The sequence below is a fragment of the Pagrus major genome, chromosome 23 (assembly GCF_040436345.1).
Source record: "Pagrus major chromosome 23, Pma_NU_1.0".
NCBI classification, from domain to species: domain Eukaryota; kingdom Metazoa; phylum Chordata; class Actinopteri; order Spariformes; family Sparidae; genus Pagrus; species Pagrus major.
This window is the reverse complement of record NC_133237.1, coordinates 27,865,236-27,875,616: the sequence shown is the minus strand read 5'-3', so window position 1 is coordinate 27,875,616 and position 10,381 is coordinate 27,865,236. Positions and strand designations below refer to the sequence as shown.

Genomic DNA, 10,381 nt, shown 5'->3' with positions numbered 1-10,381 from the left:
TTTATTAATTCTCTAAAACGTGAAAGTAGCTGATTTAGCTATAATATATCTCCTGATGTAACTTTGGTCGATGAAGTTTCTACAAAGTATTAATTCCATCTGATGAAACAAGGCAGTTATTTTTATCCTAATTTTAACTAAAGAATTAATTTAAATGAAACATGTTGCTAAAATAAATTATTTATCACAATAAGTCAGAAAAATAAGAGCTGAAAAAGAAAACAAAGAGCGGCTGAAGTAGCTGTTGGATCCACAAACCAAAATGGAGACTGCTCATAGACTCAGCTTTGAACAATGATGTTGGACAGAACCCCCTGACTGGGTCAACAGTACTCCAGCTGCCTCTTTTACCATCACATCTGCTGGCCTGGCTCCTCTTGGTTTGATTTATTTTGGCGGGGTGTAATATATTTGTAATATTTTAGGTTTGCTTTGTGTTTGATTTATTTTGGCGGGGTGTGGGATTGTGAGAGCTCCTTCCTGTATTATTTGTGTTGTATTAAGAGTTTTTAAACAGAAAGCTTATTCACACACACAATCATACATATTTAATGTTGTACAAGAGTGAATGTTGTTAACCTCTACTCTGTTAAGAACTCTCAAATAATAATAATAATAATAATAATAATAATAATAATAATAATAATGGATCATAAAATTTTTGAAAAAGTTCCTTCAGTTGTTTTTTTTTGTGTTTTGTTTGATATTTATTTTGGCGGGGAGGGGGATTGTGAGAAATCCTTTCACATGTTCACACACACACACACACACACACACACACACACACACACACACACACACACACACACGGCTAAACTAAAGTGTCAATCTGCACAGAGCCGACAGGAAGACAGCAGAACGGCACAGTGCATCCGGACGATTTTTCAAAATAAAACACCATTTGCAGAATTGAGATCTACAGCACAATAAAGTCAGAAATAATAACAATAAACACACTTTAAAACAGACAAGAAACATCAATTGAACTACACACTATATGATATGAATCCGTGTACCCAACGTTCTTTCGTTTTTCCGTTTCAAAACCAAATTAAAAAAACGGAAAAACAACTTTGTTTTTCTGTTTTTCTCTTTTAAACCCAGAACGAAAAAACAGGAAAAACAGAATAACACAAAACCACATTTTGTGCCTGTTATTCTGTTTTAAATCAAAACCAGAATGACGTGAAAATGAAGTTTTTGATTTTTATTGTTTTGTTATCTTGATATTCTGAAAACTCGGGGAATGCTGGGAGATTTTTGCGGAAGTGAGCGGGAACTGGTCTGGAGACAGAGCGTCTCTGCAATGGCAAACTTTGTCTTTCTCCGGGGGAGTCGCCGGCTCAGCCTGAGGCCTGAATGTGATCATTACTGATTAAAACATGTGATACTGAACAGTTACAAGGAGGAAAACAACAGAGGCAAAACAACAAAGATGAGGAGGAAAGGTCCGATTCGTTACCGAGCAACCAGAAGATCCTTTGTAGCACCTTAACGTCTGTTACACTACCGGAAGACAACACATTTCTATTTCAAAATAAAAGCATTTGTTATTGTAACCTATTACTATAATTATTAATCTATTGTCAGAGAAAAATATTTACAACAATATGTAGGCTAATGTTTTCATACTGTCACATTTATTTTTACCTGTACAGGCCTAAAGGTGTGTGAGTCGGGAGCGAGAGAAAGAGAGAAAGAAGGAGACACCGGACGTTTACCAGCAAAAACTGAACGGTTAGAAATGAAAAGAGGGAAATCACAGAACACAGAATATGTCCAGGAGACTCCTCAGGACGTGAGGGAGGAAGGATCAGATGGTGGCTCAGGTCGCGATGAGGAAAATATATATGGCTGCACATCTGTCAGCTGCACTGTGAGCAGGTGTAGCCACCATGCAGACATTTCTCACTTTATTTTGGAGGCTCGGGACAGACTAGATCAATGCTCCACAATACTCATTATGGAGCATTGTGAGGCACCTTCGCGCTGCAGGACATCTCTGATCTCCGAGTGTCTTCCCACTCTCAAAAAGTTTGCAGATTAGTTCTGCATAAGGCTGAAGTGCAGCCATTGTACTTGGAGAGTCTGCGATTTCAACGTTCCCGCTCACTTCCTGCGCCTCTGACTCCGCAAAAATCTCCCAGCATTCCCTGAGTTTTCAGAATATCAAAATAACAAAACAATAAAAATCAAAAACTTCATTTTCACGTTATTCTGTTTTTGTTTTCTACAGGCACAAAGGCACAAAATGTGGTTTTGTGTTATTCTGTTTTTCCCGTTTTTTCGTTCTGGGTTTAAAAGAGAAAAACTTAAAAACAAAGTTGTTTTTCCGTTTTTTTAATTTGGTTTTGAAACGAAAGAACGAAGGGTACACGGATTCATATGAAGCCGCGTGGAGGCGAAACAAAACACGACACACTAACCCATTAAACCCATTTGACCCACCTCAAGTTAACGGAGAGTTTCATCTCTGTCGCTATAACTTCCAGGAGAGAGTCGGAGAACGAGACGGTCAGTGTCAGACTCTTCTGGGGTGGAAGAAGCTACAGAAACCAGGAATAAAGGCAGGAGTGATAAAAGAGGGTGTGTATCCACAGGATACCGAGGCTCTAGTGGAGCATCCACCCATCCCTCTTCATCATCTTCCTCTTCCCCAGTCAGGACATGCACCTCTGGTTCAGTGAGGGAAGGTTCAAATGCTGACAATATTATGTCTGGGTCTTCCAAAGACATGATGTTTCAACATATATCAGAAGATTGGGACACGACACTAAATCTCTTTATCGGCAAGATTTATGCCTGTGTGACGGGTCCCTTCGTGGTCGCCAATTATGTGGCAGTACTGGCAGCAAAGTGCTCACAGGCCCAGCCTACATAAAAATATACACAGACAACATGTAAATCTAGGGGAAAGTCCCAATGTCTGCTACCTGGACAATAAACCAATAAACAAATGTGCTCCTACAAGCTGCAGGGAAACAACATGTCACACTGGAGGTGTAGAGGGGCTGCAGGGTTTCAAGGGGATCCAGAATAAACCCAGTTTCCTCACTAGAATAATGTGAAGTAGCCAAGAAAACCCAACAGGGCCTGAACAGACCAGAGATACTGGCTGCAGTCTAAGAGGATGAGGCTCTCAGTGAGTCAGGGACAGATTCAGGATGAAGGTCAGAGCCACCTGGTGTCGTTCACCACCTCTTTTAAGTCTTCACAAAAAGGGAGTCGTCATCCTGATTGGCTGGGAGGGAAACGCCCCAAGCTGCTTCCACTCCTCAATCAGGAGTCAGTCTCCTCACCTGTGCACAGGTGATTCAGATCACCTGTGCACAGGTGATCTGAATCACCTGCAGTGAGTCCAGAGGGATTTTGGAAAATCAGCCCAAAACAAAGAAAGACAGCAAGTCTCAAACAATGAGACTGCTACGATTTATCAAACGTTTTACTCCACTTCCTTTATTTGATTACTTTAGTTACTAGTTACATTTCAGAGTAATACTTTATATTAATAAACTGATGATGTTTTGTGATTTATATAAAAAGTGTCATACTTGAGTAAATGTACTCTAAGTATATTTTAAGTATTCACACTTCTGTTAATTGAGTTGGGTTTAAAATGCAGGACTTTAACTTGTAATAGAGTACTTTTACATTGTGGTATTGGCAGTGTTGTAAAAAGTATGTAGTCATATATACTCAGTCATACTCGAGTAACAGTAAAGATACAGTGTTAAAATATTACTTAGAAACTCATATGAACGTTACTCGAGTAAAAGTCTTAAAGTATCTGATATTAAATGTAGTTAAGTATCAAAAGTATCAGTAAAGTAACTGATCCATATATTTACATGTATGTATAGACTGAATACTTTGAGTCAGCTGATCATCACAATCACTGTTTTATCTGATTACTGATGAAAAATAGTTACTTTGGCTCTGATGCAGCAGTAATCTGTGAAGTAACTAGTAACTAATGCTGTCAGATCAATGTAGTGGAGCAGAAAGTACTCAGTTACATCCCCTCAGTGGATAAAACTACTTTATTCACAACAGGAGCTGTAAACAGGAGGTCACACAACATGTGGTCGTCATGATGGGATGGACGTGCTGCTGCCTCCCTGAACTGACTGAAGACAACAGACTTCTGACTGGAGGAGATGAAGCTGCCTGGACTTGTTATAAAGTTGTTTTTCAGCATTATCAACTAATGAAGTTATTCTGTGGAACATTATTGTTTCAGAAACTCAGGAAACACAGCTCAGAGGGCTGCAGATAAGCATCCTTTCTATATCTGCAGCTGCTCCCTTTCCCAGAAGTCACATGACTCACAGAAACTGAGCTGCAAAGTCGTTTCTTAAACTGCTCCTGACTGACTGAGGCGTTTCCCTCAGTCAGAGGAAACATACCACAGCTCAGAGGGCTCAGGGGAGAAGATAAGCATCCTTTCTGTAGCTGCTCCCTTTCCAATAAGTCACATGACTTACAGAAACTGAGCTGCTGGACAAAGACCAGAGAGGAGGAAACTCTGCTGCAGTCGGACAGACGACCCACAGAGCTGAGGACACTCGAACACGACTTTACTCCAGCAACAGGTGAGAAACGTGTTGTTGTGGCGTCTCGTGCTGCAGGTCTTCATGTTAATGTCTGTGTGTGTCTGTGTGTTAGTGTTGTGTGTGATGTTTAATGACTTGGGGACAGGTCGTGAGACACGAGCACTTGAGACAACGTTCATTAACTTTCTGTGCTTCAACAAACTTCATCACGTCAGAGTGTTTAATTCCCTTCCTGCACTTTTAGTTTGATTTAAGATCGATACCTCAGATGGTCTCTGGTTATTTATTTCCTTCTTGTATTTGTGTCACTGTAGGATTAATAACTGTAAAGTGACGATGGTGAAACAGGAGGAACTTTGTTGTAGTAGCGTTCGTGCACGAGGCTGCATGTGGGTCCAGCTGACAGGCTCAGTGGATCAATAACAAACAGTCTCAACGTGGTTCAGGAACGTGACGTCTTCACTGTTCTCAGCCAACAGGAAGATATGTTGTGGTATGATGGCCAACATTTAATGTGACGTTATAAGACAGTTGTGTCACAATAATGACATGTATTATTTATAATATAAATATCTGTACTGTGTTCAGCTGAACGTCTGAAAGGATCCTCTTTAATGTACATGTCACACAGCGTCCACAGTGTTTGGATAGAAAGTTCATTTCAAGGTCCAGTTCAGGGTTTTCACTTGTACCACATGATGAGTAACTCTGTGTCCTCTGATCCGTGTCCTGACTGTCTCTTACAGACCTCATCACACTGTGGCAGCTCTCTGGTTTCTGGTTGAAGGATCAGGAGGACACAGAAACCTTCATCATGGCCTCCGCTGATCTGCTGCTGGACCTGATGTTCCCCTCGAAGGGACAGGCGAGGTGTCCTCGCTGTGGCGGCCTGATTTGCTCCGTAAGACATCATCACAGAGACATATCAGCAATCATTATTAAAGGAGCAGTCTGTAGTTTTAGAGAAGAAATTCATATTTTTTTTTTATATTATCTTTTTATTTATCAAGAAAGTCAACAACAAGACTTCTTACACTGCACACTGTTGTTTTTCAACAATAAAGACAAAAACACAAAACAAAATTAAGAAAAACAAAGAGTTTGTGTGTAGCAGAGAACCAGGGTGATGATTTTACCTGAAGTCTGTTCTGGATGGGTTGATAAATTGAACCCATCCCTTCCAGCATTTATCAAATATGTCTGACTTGAGTCTCAAAGAAAATGTAAATTTTTTCCATTACAAAAATATCATGCATCACATTAAGCCAGTCTGCTAATGTGGGAGAGCCTTGACTGGTGGCTTTTTGTTTACTGGCAGGAGGAGAAGGCCAGAAGACAACGAGAAGAGGAGGAGATGGAGAAGGAGAAGGCCAGAAGACAACGAGAAGAGGAGGAGAAGGCCAGAAGACAACGAGAAGAGGAGGAGAAGGCCAGAAGACAACGAGAAGAGGAGGAGAAGGCCAGAAGACAACGAGAAGAGGAGGAGAAGGACAGAAGACAACGAGAAGAGGAGGAGAAGGACAGAAGACAACGAGAAGAGGAGGAGAAGGACAGAAGACAGCAAGAAGAGGAGGAGAAGGCCAGAAGACAGCGAGAAGAGGAGGAGAAGGACAGAAGACAACGAGAAGAGGAGGAGAAGGACAGAAGACAACGAGAAGAGGAGGAGATGGACAGAAGACAACGAGAAGAGGAGGAGAAGGACAGAAGACAGCAAGAAGAGGAGGAGATGGACAGAAGACAACGAGAAGAGGAGGAGAAGGCCAGAAGACAAAGAGAAGAGGAGGAGAAGGAGAAGGAGAAGGCCAGAATACAAAGAGAAGAGGAGGAGAAGGAGAAGGCCAGAAGACAAAGAGAAGAGGAGGAGAAGGAGAAGGCCAGAAGACAAAGAGAAGAGGAGGAGAAGGAGAAGGAGAAGGCCAGAAGACAAAGAGAAGAGGAGGAGAAGGAGAAGGCCAGAAGACAACGAGAAGAGGAGGAGAAGGAGAAGGCCAGAAGACAACGAGAAGAGAAGGAGAAGGAGAAGGAGAAGGCCAGAAGACAAAGAGAAGAGGAGGAGAAGGAGAAGGAGAAGGACAGAAGACAACGAGAAGAGGAGGAGAAGGAGAAGGCCAGAAGACAAAGAGAACAGGAGGAGAAGGAGAAGGAGAAGGCCAGAATACAAAGAGAACAGGAGGAGAAGGAGAAGGCCAGAAGACAGCGAGAAGAGGAGGAGATGGACAGAAGACAGCGAGAAGAGGAGGAGAAGGAGAAGGAGAAGGCCAGAATACAAAGAGAAGAGGAGGAGAAGGAGAAGGAGAAGGCCAGAAGACAACGAGAAGAGGAGGAGAAGGAGAAGGAGAAGGAGATGGACAGAAGACAACGAGAAGAGGAGGAGGAGGAGAAGGAGAAGGCCAGAAGACAACGAGAAGAGGAGGAGATGGACAGAAGACAACGAGAACGTGAAAAAAAGCTTCTCAGAGAGAAAATCACTCAAAGACTTGGGGGGGTTCTGGTAGTTGTTCTGTTCATTAGTTTAGTTTTCAGCTATTACAGAGGAAACATTATGAGTCCAGATCCAGTTCAGGAGAAGAGTTTAAACCTGATGACTCAAACAGATCAGAGACATGTGATCGAACAATGTGATCAATCTGAACGGACCAGATGTGAACAAAACAAAGACAGTCAGCAGGCCGAACAGACTGGAGATGATCAGGGAGATGAGGAGAGGGATGATGAGGATAAAGAGAGAGATCAGGAGGAAGAGGAGAGTGATAGAGAGGAAGAGACAGAGGAAGGAACAATCAGGTTCGCGTTGCTCAATACTCGGTCGATGAATAATAAAATACCCCAGATCTTAAAGCTCATAACACAAAACAACCTGGACGTCTTTCTCCCAACAGAGACGTTCTTAAAGGATGATAAAGCAGAAACAGTCCTCAGCAGCGCTTCACCAGAAGATTTCAGGTTCCACTCTCAGCAGAGGGAGGGCAGAGGAGGAGGGGTGGCGATTCAGTTCTCAGAGGAACTGCAGGGAGAACAACTTCACTTTGACCATCTAAACATAGCAAGCTTTGAGTTTGTTGTCACAGTTGTGCAACATGATGAGTGGGACCAACCTGTCGTGATCATCAACCTGTATCATCCACCAGGATACAACCAGGAACGATTCAGAAAGTTTCTGAACGAGTTTCAAAGTCTCCTGGATGAGGTCAAGAAAAAGTACAGCAGCATCATTGTGACTGGAGATTTCAACATCCACGTTAATAAAGAAAGGAGGTCCTATACTGACGAGTTTGAGTATCTTTTGCTGGTTAATGACCTTGAGCAGCATGTAGAGGAGTCAACACACCGAAGAGGTAACACTCTGGATCTGGTCATCACCACAAATGTTGAAGTCTCTGGTCTCTTTGTTCGGGATGATGGAATATCAGATCATTACACCGTTTATTTTAATGCAAAGCCAAAAGATACAAGAAAGAAAACTAAAAGAAACAAGAACGACGAGCAGACAAAACGATTCAAAAAGACGGAGGAATAGAAACTGAACAGAATTTATTAATTCTCTAAAACGTGAAAGTAGCTGATTTAGCTATAATATATCTCCTGATGTAACTTTGGTCGATGAAGTTTCTACAAAGTATTAATTCCATCTGATGAAACAAGGCAGTTATTTTTATCCTAATTTTAACTAAAGAATGAATTTAAATGAAACATGTTGCTAAAATAAATTATTTATCACAATAAGTCAGAAAAATAAGAGCTGAAAAAGAAAACAAAGAGCGGCTGAAGTAGCTGTTGGATCCACAAACCAAAATGGAGACTGCTCATAGACTCAGCTTTGAACAATGATGTTGGACAGAACCCCCTGACTGGGTCAACAGTACTCCAGCTGCCTCTTTTACCATCACATCTGCTGGCCTGGCTCCTCTTGGTTTGATTTATTTTAGCGGGGTGTGGTATATTTGTAATATTTTATGTTTATTTTGTTTTCGATTTATTTTGGCGGGGTGTAATATATTTGTAATATTTTAGGTTTATTTTGTGTTTGATTTATTTTGGCGGGGTGTAATATATTTGTAATATTTTAGGTTTATTTTGTGTTTGATTTATTTTGGCGGGGTGTAATATATTTGTAATATTTTAGGTTTGTTTTGTGTTTGATTTATTTTGGCGGGGTGTGGGATTGTGAGAGCTCCTTCCTGTATTATTTGTGTTGTATTAAGAGTTTTTAAACAGAAAGCTTATTCACACATACAATCATACATATTTAATGTTGTACAAGAGTGAATGTTGTTAACCTCTACTCTGTTAAGAACTCTCAAATAATAATAATAATAATAATAATAATAATGGATCATAAAAATTTTTGAAAAAGTTCCTTCAGTTGTTTTTTTTTTTGTGTTTTGTTTGATATTTATTTTGGCGGGGAGGGGGATTGTGAGAAATCCTTCCTACACATGTTCACACACACACACACACACACACACACACGGCTAAACTAAAGTGTCATTCTGCACAGAGCCGACAGGAAGACAGCAGAGCGGCACAGTGCATCCGGACGATTTCAAAATAAAACACCATTTGCAGACTTGAGGTCTACAGCACAATAAAGTCAGAAATAATAACAATAAACACACATTAAAACAGACAAGAAACATCAATTGAACTACACACTCAGCCACAGAAGAGGCACAAACATCAATAAAGACAATCTGAGCAGACATGACGCGGCTTCTGAAACACTGCTGGTTGCATATGAAGCCGCGTGGAGGCGAAACAAAACACGACACACACAAGAGCAGAGGCGTGAGCGGAGGAGTGGAAGGGTCTCAGCAAACAACCAGCATCTGCAAACCCTCTGTTGGCTTCACCGCTCATCAACACAACTCCAAACACACAACAAGGACTTTAACAGCTCAACATCCACCAAGTTGTAGCAGTGACCCAGGAGCGGTCCTCAAACACCACAGCTAGCACCATGCTAGCAAGCAAGCTGACACGAGGGTTCATTAGACTTCAAACATTGAGACAAATCCTACTGTTGCTGTTAGAGGAACATTATGAGTTCAGATCCGGTTCAGGAGGAGAGTTTAAACCTGACGACTCGAACAGATCAGAGACACGTGATCCGACACGGTGATCAATCTGAACAGGCCGGAGGTGATCAGGAGGAAGAGCAGAGGGATGACGGGCCTCAGAGGGATCCTTTAAAGAAACCCGACCAGCTGTTCAGCTGTGATGGACCCATTAAACCCACTTGACCCACCAGCGTGTTCAGAGTCCCCCAACAACCCCAAATTATGACCCAGCAAAGTTCACCTGAGTGGTGAGAAGACACTCTTCAGCCTCGACAGGTGATTCATCAATGAAACTGATAGAAACGGGACATCAATAACTGGACTCTTCATTCTAAAGTGGTTTTGTCTGTAATTAACAGTTTATGTTGAGTCAGTATGAAAAAGTGAAATTTAGGGAAAATTGTTCTGAAGCTGCTGAAGTGATGGAGATCAGTGAGAATGTGGATGGTTCAAAATGTGGTCAGTTGCATTGTGGGAAATGTAGGATCCAGAGTTTTTAGCGTTCTGCAACACAAACATTCTTGTTCTGACCCAAGATTGAGACCCGGTCCACACGACACGGGTGTTTCTGAAAACAACTCTTTCTCTCTGAGTTTTGGCGTCTCGTACACGTGAAACTGCCGCCGGAGTGAAGATGTCCAGAAACAGTGTCGTGTAGACAGGAAGTCCAGGCCTGTGTTGGCTCCTGTGTGCAGGCTTCTGATTGGCCAGCGTGGCCGGACAGTAGTCACATCGCCACCTGGTGCTTGTTGGCTCTTGACTTTTTTTTTA

General features: G+C 41.8%; 1 protein-coding gene across 1 annotated transcript; it reads left to right on the top strand.

Annotated features, from left to right (window-relative positions):
- The first annotated feature begins 3,130 nt into the window (after window positions 1-3,130).
- On the top strand, window positions 3,131-8,839 carry LOC141020007 (uncharacterized). The gene is made up of 4 exons (XM_073495043.1): window positions 3,131-3,170; window positions 4,392-4,592; window positions 5,300-5,454; window positions 5,872-8,839. Exons 1-4 carry the CDS (start codon window positions 3,131-3,133, stop codon window positions 8,068-8,070), a joined length of 2,595 nt encoding a protein of 864 aa, XP_073351144.1. The 3' UTR covers window positions 8,071-8,839.
- Window positions 8,840-10,381: the final 1,542 nt, after the last annotated feature.

Coding starts and splice junctions, on each gene's coding strand:
- LOC141020007 (XM_073495043.1), top strand. CDS start 3,131: ATGAGGCTCTCAGTGAGTCAGGGACAGATTCAGGATGAAG. Junction 3,171..4,391: donor GGGACAGATTCAGGATGAAG/GTCAGAGCCACC, acceptor CGTTTCCCTCAG/TCAGAGGAAACATACCACAG. Junction 5,455..5,871: donor GTGGCGGCCTGATTTGCTCC/GTAAGACATCAT, acceptor GTTTACTGGCAG/GAGGAGAAGGCCAGAAGACA.